We start from the raw sequence: 16,479 nt of genomic DNA on the forward strand, positions 1-16,479 counted from the left end.
GAAATTGTTGCTGAACCTTTAAAAGAGACAACAAATCTTGATACAGTAATTTTCTTCTTAAAGTGCTTTTTTAGAAAACTGACATTTTCATACTTAATAAGGTGAAAAACATACATTTTGTTAATGTAAAAGAAAAGCACGAACACACCTGAATTAAAAAATAAAAGTAATCGATATTTAAAAAAAAAAAGATTATTTTGATTTGACACGAATCACGGTCTTTTAACATATTCTAAGGTGATTTTTATTTTGATCTGTTTTCATTGACGGTTAAATAAAGATACTTAACCAACAGAAAAGTATCAGATGACTGTAAAGTACAGAAATCAATTCACCCGAGGTATCTTAATACCTTTGATGTGGAATTATGTTTGCACTTTTAATGCAAGTGCCACTGCGTAATATATATTTACTTGACACATGCAAAATTAATTCAATCCTGCCATTCGCGTGCTGATGTGTGTGTTTAGTTTCTAATTTTAACAGATGTTGACAGAAAAGACAAAATATCTGATCTCATTTTCGGTACATTGTACTGCCTTGACGTGAGAGAATACAATGAAATTTGCTTACAAGTTCGTATCGGACATCAACTGGCGTTGGTCATACTCAAAAACACAGTCTAGCTTGACAGTGGTATAAATATATATATATGTCTTTCATACTTAAATATATGACTGGATCTGTAATTACATTCGGCGGTTTCCTTTTGATTTCGTATTCTTCGTATCATACTCCGACAATCTTCGACGTTCACAAGAACGTTGATTTTCGTACCTGTTGGGAAATGCCAAAAAATTTTTACGGTAAGGAGAAATGATAGTAACTACAGGGCCACTATTTCAACGAAAGGTTTTCTGCCTAGCAGCACAAGACAGCAACTAGACTTCAACCAACCAACCTTACAATACTATTCACATATTTAATGGCAATGGTGGGCCTGAAGTGGCTATTAGCACAACTAAGCCCTTATTTGCAAGAGCGCGAAGCCAGAGTGCCAATATAGACATAGGAGTGCTAGTAGCCACGTTACGTTCATCGTCGTTTAAGGAGCTCTTTATATATAAACACAATAACGATGAATCCGTTAATCATGTAATTTATGGCCGCAAACAATTCTATATAGCAATGACATAGGCTAAAATGACGTCAAAATGACATCACACGTTCATTGCGGTCCAGTAACCAGTTATTTTTCCCGCCTCCAGTAATTGTGCCCGCTTCCGGTCACTTGCCTTTCATTACAGGATTTTTCCTATGCAATTTTATTATAATTTATAGTAGGTATGTAATAAAATTCGAAACAAACAGATGCATTGTAGTCAATAAGTCTAACTAGCCGCGTTATCACTTTGCTGAATAAGGTTGACATGGTCTGAGACAACGAGCAAGTTGATCTCATTTCCTGCGGTAGTACTTTTCACTGTGTTAACACATCTGTTCATAAAGGATTAGATATAAGCATGATAAAAAAAAATATTCGTATCCATGTTTCTAACAACTGGTGACATGTAAATGGATATCAGAATAAACTATATAGCATCAATATAATCATATCCATGTTTCTCAAGATCACCGGTATCTGAACGGATATTAGGATCATCTACATCCATATTTATTATCTTAGATTCGTGTCCATGTTTCTACAGAATATTGGCATCAAAATAGGTATCTTGATACTTTAATCTTTAACACAATATATTCGTATCCATGTGGCATTTGAATGGATATCTGGATAATCTAATATTTAACAACACATATTAGAATCCATATTAGACCATCGGCATCAAAATGGGTATCTTGATAATTTAATGTTTAACATTATATGTTCGCATCCATATTTCTCAATATCTCCCTTATTTGAATGGATATCTGAATTATGTAATGTTTAACATCATATATTCAGATCCACTGGCATCTATCACCGCTGCTTTTACAAAGCTGTTTTTCTTTTAAGATACCATTGGCCTTGCGTTGACAGTGGAATGGAGCAAAGGTTTATCAGCTATGTTTTCAACAAATGCTTTCCGCACAACACGATTCACTATCTTTGAAGTATACAAATAATCAAGTGGGTTACGAAGCCCAATGTTACAACTGACATATGGTGACTCTGTCTACATGTTTTCTCTGACCCTGCACGTGACGCGCCGGCATTTCCTGCAAATAAATTAATGAAACTTTGAAAAAAGTATACGTTATGTTTATGCATGCCCTGCAAAATGGTATTACACATTTTGCTGAACAGTCAGAACAGTTTTCCATAGTTAAAGACTTTAGAACTGTTATCATTAACCGCAGTTAGCCTACGGTTGTGTCGTTTTCCAGACGCTTGTAACACTGTGTCATTTAAAACAATGTAAAACTCTAAATAAAAGTCATGAACTGCGATATCAGTATATGATTGCACATAGGAAGTTTTAAATTATTACTGTATGTCATTAGCCTCCAATTTCAAACCATCCTCTTTCGTATATTTGATAATAATGTGCTTAAAATAAACAGTCTTGCCTTTGTCTTACAAATATAAAGTGAGATATTTTATTTACCTTAATGAAAAATCAAGGTTTAACATCAAACATAAACTGCTTGTGAACCGTTTTAATTTACAATTACTGAAATATCACCACCTTATGCCATGACAGATTCAAAAGACGCAAAATTAAAAATTACGTGAAATGGTTTGTACTTTACATAAATAAATATTTATTTGACAAGCGTACAATCAAATTGCATATTGAAAACCTAAGCATAATGTTAAAACAGGTGCTTAATATATCTACCCAGTTAAAAGTTTTATGACAATACTTAATGTACAAAATTCAATGTAAAATACATCAATATTTAATGTAAGATACAAAAATGTTCAATAATTAAATACAGCAATGTTCAATGTAAAATACATAAATATTCAGACCACTGTATTTTGGATCGTCCCAGCTTCGTGTAGGACTATAACGGCTATCTGGGTCATAATAAACAGCTGGTTTCCATGAATATGTCTCTATCAAGGACCCGTCTGTTGTTGTTTTGGGTGTGGTCGTGATCCTTCTTTCCACGTGTTCTACATTGTAGAATATAAATTAATTATCGTGATATTATCAAAAAGTAACCGTTACATTTTGTACCTTCATGTAAGTTAGCCACATGTAAAACGAATATGTATGTAGGTTTCTAAAACTCTTACCCTGCTAAATTGCTATAATGAATTTGTCCCAGTTTCAATTTGGACAGTACCATTAACTGTTAAAAGGGATGCTTACCAAACAGATACGGACTGAATAGCGAACAGTGCAGATCTTGATCAGATTGCACGAATGTGCGGGCTGATCATGACCTACGCTGTTTGCAAAGACAGAATCAATCGTGTCCGGCATGCTAAGGGTTAATATGCGGAATACAGCTATCATAACGATTTATATCAATGTACGCATCACGTTTTAACATGTTGGTACATTATACCGAAATATAAATCTATGCTACACAGTCAGTGTTATTTACATCAAAGATATTTATGACTTACCATAAAGCATCATTTCCTCTGTATCAGTGCCATATTTATTTTCTGCATAGCATTTATACTTGCCAAAATCATCATCATTTAATCTTGCAATACGTAAACTCAGTGTTTTAGTGTATCTGTCATCTTCATAAACTGTTATTCCATACTTATGACTGTTTGTTATTTCCTTCCCTTTCCGTTTCCAGACAATATAACCATGTGGGTTGGCAGTTATCCTACAGTCAAGAATAGTTTCTTTTCCCTTGCTCTGTCCCATTCTGTTACTATATAACTGTATCTCAGGCGGAACTGCAAACAATGATAAATAAATCTGGAAACTTTCGAAACTAAGAATAGAATATGCAGACTGCCTGCTTTGTATCGTCGAGCAGCAAATTAAAATGAGCCACAATCAAAACGCTAAATATGAAGCTTATTTTGGCAGAAACATTTTTTGGTATTCATGTGCAACAAGCGGATATATCTGAACTTTAAGGACTACGGTAGACCTATACCATATTTAAATTTCCATATACTCAGGTAAGTTACGGAATGGTTGATGCTTAAAGTTCAATTTGTTGTTTCAAGTTGTTTTCAGACGGTAAATAATCTAATGCATTGGAAACATCAACAGCTCTTAGGAATTCAGTGAATCATTTCATAATAATTTCATTTTTTCTGCATTAATCAAAGATTCAATTTTGACAGTAAAAGCAGCCACTTTAACACGCGACTCAGCTATATTTTAACACTTTTATTCAGAATACAAAATACAGCTTAAAGTGGTCATATACCCCTCAATCTGGAAAGGTAAGTCTATGTTTATACTAATTATTTTTAGGTCGATTGTGAAGCAAGTCCTAAAACTTATACTAATCACTCTCGACACCACATTCCTGATGGAATCCATCGCCTCGAGGGTATGAGAGAAGAGGCCAGGAAGGGAGCTACATTTCTGTATTTTGGACAAAAACTGTAGCGGGAGTTATATGGACGGACCGACGGATGGACTGAGTGAAGACTATATATACCCACAGAGAAATATTTTGGAAAACATAAAAATGAAAGCATTCTATATTTACAGCAATTATTTTCAATTCTAATTGTATTGTTTGCGTACTTTGTGAACTATTAAGATGAGGTAAATATTCTGAGAGCTAACAATGAAGGTATAATATTCACACAATCCTGAGACCATGTTGTAACACAGCGAACCATACGAAGTCTTGAAAAGGATGCTTACATTGAACATTAACTTTCATTCGTTGACTTGCACCGGGCTCTATGTCATTATTAGCCATACACTCGTAAATGTCCTCACAATATCGTGATATGTTGTGGATTCTTAATGCTTCACCTTCCTCTCCAATAGCTGAAATATAAAGACAAAATTGTGATATGTGGTGGAGCATTAATGCTCAACATTACAATCCGATATCTTAATTAAGCACACAATAACTTGACATATTGCCGACCCTTAATGTTTCGCCTTCCTCTCTAATAACTAATTAACAGAATATCGTGATATAATGTGAATTCCTTTAATCCTTCACTAACCCCTTCCATATCAGAAATGCTACATAGTCTAAAACGGCACAGTTTAGGTTTTCTGGCTATCTCTGAAATGTATACATTTCAAATTATGTACATTTGTATTTGCAACCCTCTGTCCGCATAACTAGGCTTTCACGTCATTGTCATCCACTGCCAAACAATTTAATCTCTGCAATTACTGACTTTTTTCAATACTCGTTCTTCTATAATACTGCTGTCACTAAAGCCTTTTCATGGCTTTCTCCCTTCTCTCTTTTTCTCGCACATAGCAGTTAACCCTTGCTCCACAGTAAGTTTTTGTACACAGCTATAAAGTTTTCCTATTACTTTGTCCGATTAAATCTCAATAGATCTTAGAGAGCTTTATTTGTTTTTCTTTCGTGACAGATTTTCAATTATCTGAAGACTTTATTGAGTTATGTATCAGTTTCCACGCCTTGTCCAACAAAATCGTGCAGCATTTTAAGCCTGTGGCATTTCAAGTTTTCGTTTGTATATTACGGTCCAGCTTTGTACAATTGTCCAAAAATAGTTGCAAGTTTAATGTTGTTGTTTTATTGTCACTGTATCATTTAAGATCAGTTAAATAAGACTTTTATATAACGCTGGAGCCATAACACCATACGGCTGTAGCCCAATGATTATGATGAAAGGTAAGCCATTATAATAATTGCTGAACGGCATTAGTCAGCCTTTATATGCATACTTCTCATTTCTCTTCGTATTTTCATTTTCTTTATTTTCTTCATATTCATACGTAACAGTCTTATTGCTTTCTCTGACCAGGAATGTCACACAGATCTTAAAATATACGTGAAAACGATTCAGCACCTGATATAGGCCATTTTGACGTTGTTGTAGAGCTCGCTGAAATTCCGGTTATCTTTGGTTGTTATGTAATTGCACGTTAGATATATAAACATGGCTGGCTGGCTGTGAAACAGGTAAAACAAACAGAAAGCAGAAAGAGTTAAAGACCAATTCTCGAGCTGCTGCAATAGCATAACGCAAATGTGCACAACCAAGCAATAATAGCAGACTCAGACTAAGTGAGTCTGTACATGAACAGTAGTGATCTGTGTTAATCTTTTAGACCAAATAAGCACTAAGTGGAACTCTTTAATAAAACAATATTGATAAACACCAGATTATTCCAGAAGGACCAAAAACAACACTGTACCAAAGTAATAGTAGGAACTTTTCACAGTGATCCCAGTAACCACATGAAACGTAAAGACTGTTGTTGTGACGGTTTACAGATATCCTTAGGAACATATATATGAAAGCAGATTGGAAGATATAAGTTTCTCATGTGGGGAAGTTGGCAGTTACTTGCGGAGAACAGATTTGTACTGGTACAGAATCCAGGAACACTGGTTAGGTTAACTGCCCGCCGTTACATGACTGAAATACTGTTGAAAAACGGCGTTAAACCCAAAACAAACAAACAAACAAATAAAGATATAAGTTTCACTAAAATGCTCATCATTAAATTCTTACCTAATAATACAATTATAAGGTAATTATTTAAATGACCATGTTATCATGGAATATTATATTGTGACGTACTGAAAACAAATTGTAGGATAGCTATTCAATATTGGAATACCTGATTTCGCTGATTTTTGCTCGTGAATATAGTGTCTATACCACGTGACTGCTGGATACGGCTCTCCAACCACTTTGCACCATAATGCGACTGTTTCTCCCTCACGAACAGTCTGATCGCCGGAATGTTCAATAATAGAAGGCGGCTCTAGATATCAAAAGATGAAAATAATAATGATAAATGAAGCAAATTATTTTTGTTGGTATAACGTGCACGACAATGAAGATTTTTGTCCATTTCATTATTATTTGAACGTAAAGAGTAGCAGGACAGAAAATCTTACAGGCGTGACATGAATTTCGAACAAGTTAACCGTCAACGATGGTCTCGCCAGCACCTAATTTAATAAACGATAATTGAAAAATAGTCGCTTAAATCAGAGGACCTAGAACAGAGTACATTATCTGAAGCATATAGTAGTGTGCGTTAAAAAATTATACGCCAATCTGTAAAGTGTTTCTTAAAAGTCATTTCAACCTGTTTTATACTCTAAACTATCATGCACCTTTGTGAAGCAGAGAAGATTCTTCTAAAAACGATATCTTTAAATAAATAAACAAGAAACGAAATTATTAAGTCATTCATCCGTCATTGGTAAAAGTAGAAGTTTTACAACTTGTAGTTATATTTGTTCTAGCTTGATCCAATTTGAACATCTTACAATCAAATTTAGCTTCAGCACAAATAAGAGATTTATTTGAAATACAGGAACCAGTTGGAAGGGGAAAATCGACACAGTGACGCTATAAAACAAATATGGACTAAAGTTTGACAGTGATGCAAGCAGACGATGATTTTTTGGTTGTTTTATATTTAGTTATAGAGGGCATTTAACGATGCAGAACGTTTTGATTGGTACATAATACGTTTTTGTTTTGAAAAGTAATATATCTAAAATGTAGAAGTAGTACAGATTGAACGTTGTTCTTTTTAATCACTGAAATGCCAAGAGCATTGCAGTATATATAGCATAAGATAATGGTAGACGCAAGAAGCCGAACACCCCTTGAACTACCATGGGAATTTGTAAGACACACGGTAATTATGAACAGAATGAGGACTATGAAAAAGTGGAAAAGAAGGTTTTGGCAAAAGATCACAGTTATTTGCCCTTGGTTGACAATAAGGAAGTGGTTACGCTGTAAATAGTTCCTCTGTTTGATGGTGAATTTTTAAGTGAAAGACCTTCAATAAATGGCATAATTAAATAGAGAAGATATGAAATAGTAGGGCCATTTGGTGGTCAATAAGAAATAGAGAAATAGACAGCATGAGTTATCAACTGTTACATAAATGTTTCCATCGTAGGAAATAGTTCGTATTTGTTTTGAAAAAAAAAACTTAACTAAAATTCATATAAGGAGATGTAAACAAACACATGACCTGAACCTTATTTCATAAAATAAAAAAGCTAAATGGAGACCATATCAATTTACATTGCAAGTTACCCAGTACCTGTATAAATGCGTTAATTATAATCATATTACCAATGTATATATGATTGTGTTTTGGCAACATTGCTTGTTATGAATGTACATGTTTAAACTATTATCGTGTCACTTGCAAAATAAGTAAACATTTTGTCTACTCGGATCTAGCCTCAATATCGTTTATTCTTGTCCCCTACATTTGTCAAGTTTAAAACAACCTTTTTGCATATGAACTGACGTTATACTTTATACAATAATTAAAATATGCACACTTATTTGAAAACGCACCATGAATTGTGAGCAATATTTTCATGCTTTTAACTGGCATAGTGTTTATCTGACATAGATATTCTCCGCTATCGTTCAGCCTCACACTTCTTATGTGCAGATTCCAGTCTTTGGTGAAAGGTCTCTCCACGCTGATACGGAGATCTGTGATGATTCTTTTCTCAGCTACAGTTAGCAGTTTCTTCCTCGGATCCACCCATGCAACCTTTAAAACAAATTTAAATTGTAATTGAAATTATAAGACAATACGAATGATATGATTTCAGGTCTGAAATGGTTCTTATCAACTATAGAATATTAAACAAGATATTCAAACTCGCCAGTTCAGTAAGCGGCTGATTTGTCATTGGCCCGATCTTGAAGGAGTTTACCCACTCCTATATCGAGGAGTTAGAGCGAAAATGTTGTTATAGTCTTTTTGTTTATATTTACTAAACAGTTTTGCTCTGATCTATCGATATATTGGACTCAGTCCTTCCATTTTGATGACGCGCTGTAAACAGTTGCTTGTTCGTCGCTGTTATTCAAATCAAATTTATAACCATCTTCACTTACTCTTCCTATTGCTCTTTCAGTTAGTGGTAACTTGACAGCACTTATACAAAAACTTTGCTGCATTAGCCCCGCTAATCTTGCGAAAATGAATCACAATTTTGACCGGGAGAGAGGTTAACTTATTGCAAGTAACTCGTCAGTGAGGTATCGTTCTTTGTTTAACATCAGTTGTGTAGGCTGATTGCTACCAAATCAAATGTAAGCCTATGCAAGTCTAGTCACAAGTAGTCTGAATATAAATAGTCTTAATCTGTTTTCCTTTCCTTGTGCCTTCCCTCAATAGCAATGTATTTTCTTTTACTCTTTCAGTATGTATTTGAAGCACTCTATCGAAATCGGCATGTTCCTATCACCAGCTAGATAAGAAGTGTTGGCGTAAGTACTTTATGTCTCCAAAATATACATTGAAAGAGGCTCAAAGTGTTTTTTCTTTTTCTTTTTCTATAATTTTTTATGGAAACAGAAGTCTCCGAAACTGATATTCTAGAAAATGTGGAAATAGTGTTATTAAGTGGATTTCATATCTGAAAGAAGTTGGATTTAATGGTGTTCAGCCTGTAGACAATGAACAAATACTTATGCCTGCATGAGGTGTGTAATAAATAATTTGTTTCCAATGTTGGCTATGTATTTTACATACAGCCTCACACGATTTCTAATGTTTTATGCAAGACAATCATTTCTCATAAAATCCATTTAGAGTTGGTGCATAACAAAGTCAAACAGCCTCTACATTCTTTTACGCTTTACACATACCCGCAAATTAATTCGTTTCGAACACCTTATATCTTCGTCTGCAAACAATTACGAAACAAGAAAACAACCAATTTACGTTTGAAAATACTAAATGATTAAACTGTACATTGTATTTGCTAAAAACTTTGTTTGATAGCATCACGGTCACAGAAAAATCACTAGAAGACAGACGAAATTACATTTCAGTGAAAAGTAATACAAAATAGCCATGTTTTGAAGACTAATAGAGGAAGATAACTGATCTGGCCGAGTTGGTCCCTGATGTACAATTTTCCATTTAAGCTAATCCTGCCTAGCAGACCAAACAAATTGCTTTGTTCCGCGGACAAATTTAGATGTAAATGATCATACGGCAATACAAATGATTCATTAGGTACATCGCGTGCAAAATTCTGTACAACACAAAGCTGTCGAATAGTTTAATTTTTTTCACATCATACTTTATAACTGTTTTCATGTTTTCCAACATTTCAAAAGAATTACTGAAGTATGTGTGTTTTCCCGTTCAACGTCTTTTTCAACAATTTTTCAGTCATATAAACGACAATGTCTGCTTGAAGCAGTGAGCATAATACCCGAATTCAAACATCTGCCTCACTGGAACTTCACGCCGTAGACAAATGACATGATTTCCCACCCAGTTACATTATACTAACACAGGGCTGTTCAGTTCTAGTACTATCCTCTCAATGCTGAGCACCAAGCGAGGAAGCTACCAGTACCATTTTTAACGTCTTTGGTATGACCACCCTCACTCTATACACTGTAGTACTTGCCTTACATAGACACGTGGCATGATACCCTACCAAGTCACATTATACTGACACCGGGCTGACCAGTCCTAGTACTAGCATGTTAATGCTGAGCACCAAGCGAGGGAGCAACTAGTACCATTTTTACGTCTTTGGTATGATTCGGCCAGGGATCGAACCTACTACGAATTGTTTTATTTTCTGCTTGACATACCTCACCTGCCTTAAAAAGCCACATTGCGTTCCTCTCTTGGCTAGCTACTGAATACAGGTCTGATTGTATATTTAGCGGCAGTGTACCATTTTAGGTTCTGTTGTTCAAAATCAGGCCGGAAAATTGTACATTAAAAATGTTAACATTTTTTAAAACTTCTTTTTGTCTGTTTTACTTTCAAGTTTTTATATTTTCTCATATCTATTTTCTATTATGTACTTATATATCGTTTCTGAAAACAATTTTCATTTGAAGAAATCAATTGATAGGTATCTTTTGCGTGACTTCATTACATGTCTAGCATGCAGAAAGGAACCGCTGAAAAACCTGGCTAGATAAACATGGAAAATGTTTCCTTTTAAACGAATTAAGTTAAAGATAAGACTTATTTGTTGTTGCAATTTCCTGATATGTCAGACAAATTTCAGTTTTGAACACATGCGTCCATGCTGCAACCGAGTGTCATGTTACAGTCGCTATTTATATTTGACGAGAAAATATATGCTAAATAGGAAATGTCTTTGACAAGGCATTCAAATAGAATTGCAAGGACTAGTTGTAGAGGCAGAACGTACTTTATAGAAAAAAGGTCTACACACAGTTAAAAAATCTTTGAGTAATGTGGCATTTGAATACAATCGCATCAGCCAGCAGGTACCTTGAATTGGTCAAACTTAAGGTAACTTGTAAATTATAAAACGTCTGGTGTTTGTTTTAATCCCCCGCACCAGGCGGAAAGGTGAATATGATATGGCAATGGTCTCCGTCCGTCCAGGCGTGCGTAAATGTGTCCGTCTGTCCAAGAATAGAAGGGCTATTGTCAAAACTTCAAACAATCACATAATTCTTTGAGAAAAAGTGCAGTGTAAAAGAACTATAACTCTATCTTGCTTACTTATTTATTTCCCTTTACTGATTTGGACTTGTACCTCCATTGAAACTTTTGAAATGAATTTATCTACTTCACGAGCGTGGAAACCCAATATGTATAAACCATTATTATTGCATATATATTCAACACATTAGTTATTGATAACATTCTTTTCTTCTCTAACTAATACGTGTATGCATCATGCAATTCATTACTTCAAAAAATTTCTTCTTCTTTGTCATCTTTTACACACGAAACATTTGCTTTGGCGTGGAAATGTTCATGTCCAACATTGCTCTTGTTTTATTTGCTTTTTGGCAATAACTGTAAAAATTGGCCATAAAATGATTTTGCCGCCTTTTTTGCGAGTAACAATGACATATTTTGTAGCCTACACGTATAGCATCCCGGTCCATCTATTACAAGAACAAAATATCAAATCAAATTTAAGAGAACTTCATCTTTTCTATGGAAATTCTTGTCATAAATCTAACGGAACAGTGAAGCAATTAGCACGCTTCCAGAACTCGGACTATCTCACTAAAGTGTATAATTATTCAAAACATGCTAATAACACAAATGGATATTTCCGAGGCCAGCGACTGTCAAAATACGTCATTTATCAAAATGTATTAGAAGCATTGTTTGACAAGTGTAAACAATAAGTATGTGTCTGCTGAAATTAATCATTTCTGATGAAAATCAATCTAGCAAAGTGCGTCTGACGCACCTCTCATTCCCTCATCATAGAGTTAATGTATTGATTAATAAACAGAGCTAAAACACTTTGGAAAGTTGTTGTATCGGACACTCGATCACTTTGACAATAACCCGAAAATGAGAAAAAGCGTCCTTTTATAGCTCATATAATTCTTGCATACTTTTTGACTATTTGTCTATTTCAAGTCGAGTATAAATGTTTGTTATATATATAGAAATAATAAAATTATGTTTAGACATTGGTGTCAATTTAAAATATGCAGAAACATACATAAAAGTATATAAGCTGTGCAAACTAAAAACAAATCTCTTTTGTTGAGATAGTTCATACATACTTTCTTCTAACTTCACTGATGTTCTTATTTTGTAAATTAATAACAATTTTGATTTTTAATATGCAATCAGCCTACGTTAATCTAGCATTTTTTTGCACTTTACTGTTGTCTAATACTTTATCAACAAATTCACCTAAGAAAATGTTTTATACAGAGAGAAAAGGCAATCTTTTATTTGTTGATTTTTGTTATCAGAAAAACCAGTTAAGTATTTCCACTATGCCAATCAAGGTTTTATAGTGACGGCGTCTTGGCGTAGCATGTTATGGTGTTATTTAATAGTGTTAAGGAAATTAAAGTATTACTTGAAACTGTTTCGTCTTACATTTTCTCCATTGATTTTCTCTGTAAATTAATTTAGATTCCGACTGTAAAAAGGACAAAGAAACAGCTGGGCATAGCATTCTGTAACTTCTGATTTCTGATTTCAGAACGAGGCAATAGAGTGAATCGTATTAACTATACGAGCGTCTAGATATCCTATGTCTAGTTTATTGCATGCCCTGCTTGCTTTATTTAATTACTTTACGATTTGTCTTTGGTCGGGTTAGATTAGAAAGAATGACTTCTTGATTAATTAAATGCCATTCCGGGAATCGTGGTAGATATAGACAAATATTTGATAGGTTCTCTAGCTTAATGAAATCACACTAGAACACAGCTGTATACTTGAAACAAAGACAGACGGATTTAATGCAACTTGTTCGCACTTTTTTCGCGAAAATGTTTTTCCTCTCAAAACTTAAAAGAAATGTGTGAAAGTGACTGTTGGAACACACTTACAAATAGTTTTTAAATTGGCAAAGCATGCATTTATGTATTTACGGCAGATTTTCACGTTTTCAAAATGTTATTTAAATTAAGGAAAACCTGCGTTGTATCTAAAGATCTTGAAAAGAACACCCCAAAAATACATCAACAATAGAATTTTGATATAACAAAGACTAGATTTTAAAATCTTTCACAGGTCGAAGGTGTAAATGGAATAACCGGCTTGAGGGTAACTGTTCTGACAGTAACGAGGCTCTGCCGAGAGCCAGGCATTCAACTAGTGACAGATTCATTTTTCTCACATATCGTATATATATGAAGAAATAGAATAGAACGAATGAATTTTAAGCACTGTGTAATTAAAGTAGCGTATGAATTTACGCATTCATTCGTAAAATATAACACGAGAATCATCTTACACCGCTGGGTGTAAAACGAGTTTTTCCAGCACTGTCAAAACATGGGAAAATTAAGCAGATATGATTCGGTCTTTCTGCATGAAATCACTAAAATAATCGAAAATACAATTTCGATACGACAAAAGTTACCATATCAAGCAGTTACATAGGAATCAGATTTTTTTCTGTTTAAACATATAAGGTTCATCCACAAATGCCTCAAACCTGTAGAACAATATAACATATACCTTTAAAAGTTAAACAGCTCGAATATCAGTTTTTTGTCATCTTTGTTAATGCCCAGAAATATACATGTTTTCTGTTTAAACAAACACAACCTTACCTTGTTATCGTCGGTAATACCAGTGATAGTGCACGGCAAAACAGCAGTTGTTCCTGACACAGCTGTCACGTTCAATATTGGCACATCAAAATTGGGCATCTGTCCTTCGGCTGAAATAGAAAAACACAAAAGGTTGAGACAGTTTAGGCTAATTTATTTATTTCATGTTGACCGCTACATCAACTTATTTCATCACAATTGTCTCCTCATTCTTGAAGTGAGCAATCGACATGAGGTAAGAGATATGAGTTACCCTCAAACAACGGAACTAATGGTATCGTTTTTATGCCTTTGATATGACGCAACCAGAGAGCGAACCCACGACTTCCCGCACTCTAAGCGAGCGCTCGGTAACTAGTTTACCTTACACTGTATATAGTAGATGGGTTTCGGTGAGTCTGTTGTAGCTATTCACACGTGTGAAAATACGAACAATCACTATGTCAACATAAAATTTGTGTGTATTAACAGCACTGTAATAGTGCACCATAAATTTGTAGCTAAACACAGATTAAATGTGCACTACCACTAAAAACTGGATGTTTTTAACATAACGTTCTAGCATGACATTTAATAATCATAATGAAGCTACATATCTACTTTGACAATTAACTTGTTAATCTAGTCAAGTTAAATGAATTTAATGAGAACTTTCTACAATTAGAGTAAAGTAAATTTCTCTGTGAAGGATGGGTTTTAGACACTTTTAAGAACTTACAGACTTTTAAAGATTAATTCTATAATTGAATTTCCTGTTTAACAGTTATTTGTAATGGTATGGCAAATTTTAGTTGAGGTGTAACATCCATCAGAACAGAAACACAGAAATATGATAATTTAGATGTGGTGTAGAAAAAAGTTGTTTATCATTCACTGACAGAATTTTGTAAAGTATGCAGTCGAGGACTGGTTTAATATTTAAAACTAAGATATATCTCATTGTATTGTAAATTATGTTGAATTTATTTTAAAATTATGAGTTGTATTTTAGAGAAACAATATTCAGGAACACCGAGTCAATCTATATCAAATCTGATTTATTAACAACATTTGAAGAGTAATTCTGTGTCGTTTTCATGTCTTAGAGCAGCTTTACACTTTATCTGAGCATACAACATTTATCAGTCACAGACGGATTCAATGTTTCTTTATGTTTGATTTTTAACATAGGGGCAACTTTTGAAAGTATAGTTATTAATTATAATTTTTACCAACTTTATGTTTATGACTAATGCATTTTAGTACTATTGAAAATTTGATATGTTAATATCGATCTAACTGTGTCCTTTATTTAAGTATGTACTTTTAAATTAGTAATTTTAAACTATTTGCAAAGTAGAAAATGACGGGTTAGTTCTTTGGTTCAGTATATGTAGTCACTTATGACAATCAACAGACAATTTGTTTAAAGTAAACGTATCAATAAATCAAAATTACTCACAACAAATGTCAATAAACAAATCTCTTTTTTATCATAATAGTTTCTGAACGGCAATCGAACTTCATAAAAGAACAGGGAATAACAAACCTGTTTGCATAATTGGTCATAATTTTGGAGAAAGTAAAACATGTTTGTTAAACGTAGCAATTTGTGATCGATTTGCGGGTTTTCTACAGATGTCATATATTTGTTCAGTTCTAGACGGTATGATTATTGTGTTATAATCATGTTATGATGTTGACTTTATGCTTTGATTTTATTGCCGCGTGCTTTGATCAATTAGAGGGCCATTGTCTGTAGAAGTACTATGCTATTCAATAGGAAATAAAGGAATGGCGATTTTCTAGGATTATCAATTGAAAGATGTCTCTACAGCGTATGCTAAACGTCTTTTGTTTCCCATCTTCTTGGATGGTTATTGATATATATTTGGAAAAATCAATGGTTGCTCACAACTGCAATGATATTAAGGCGCATTAGTTTCTGGGTTATTTTGTTCCATTTTGAACTCATTTTTCTTTTACCAGAATAATGAGAATTTGATACTTTAAGATGCCACATTATAATGTAGGCCTTAGCAGAATACTTTCATACATTTGAAATATAACTTTAGTTTCTGGGTTATCTAATTTTAACTCCTTTTTGTTTATCAGAATAAAAAGAAATCAATATATAAGATACCACATTATAAAATAAGACTTTGCCGAGTTGTTAAAAAAGTAGCCCGCAATTCCGATCAAATTAAAAAAAGAAAGAAACAGTTAACTGTATAAATAACATTTTATATATGTTAATGTGTGATATGTGACTCAAGCTAATGCTCAACCTTTTGTCACGGTATAGAACTTGAAATATATTAAAACGGGGAGAAAATGTGTAGGCAGCCGGGTAGCTCAGTCGGTAGAGCATCGGAACGGTATTCCGAGGCCACGGGTTCGAG

The 16,479-nt window shown here is 33.9% G+C and overlaps 1 protein-coding gene across 1 annotated transcript in view; it reads right to left on the reverse strand.

Annotated features, from left to right (window-relative positions):
* Nucleotides 1-1,474: 1,474 nt before the first annotated feature.
* LOC123566612 (limbic system-associated membrane protein-like) overlaps nucleotides 1,475-16,479 on the reverse strand; it is a 46,835-nt gene continuing 31,830 nt past the window's right edge. Inside the window, exons 2-8 of the mRNA XM_053549709.1 lie at nucleotides 14,099-14,208; nucleotides 8,384-8,588; nucleotides 6,666-6,812; nucleotides 4,746-4,874; nucleotides 3,524-3,811; nucleotides 2,918-3,064; nucleotides 1,475-2,160 (exon numbers count right to left, since the gene is read on the reverse strand). Of these exons, the coding sequence (XP_053405684.1) occupies nucleotides 2,045-2,160; nucleotides 2,918-3,064; nucleotides 3,524-3,811; nucleotides 4,746-4,874; nucleotides 6,666-6,812; nucleotides 8,384-8,588; nucleotides 14,099-14,208 (1,142 nt within the window). The 3' untranslated portion in view covers nucleotides 1,475-2,044. The remainder of the gene's footprint in view (nucleotides 2,161-2,917; nucleotides 3,065-3,523; nucleotides 3,812-4,745; nucleotides 4,875-6,665; nucleotides 6,813-8,383; nucleotides 8,589-14,098; nucleotides 14,209-16,479) is intronic.

This window comes from Mercenaria mercenaria, chromosome 8 (assembly GCF_021730395.1).
Source record: "Mercenaria mercenaria strain notata chromosome 8, MADL_Memer_1, whole genome shotgun sequence".
Lineage (NCBI taxonomy): Eukaryota > Metazoa > Mollusca > Bivalvia > Venerida > Veneridae > Mercenaria > Mercenaria mercenaria.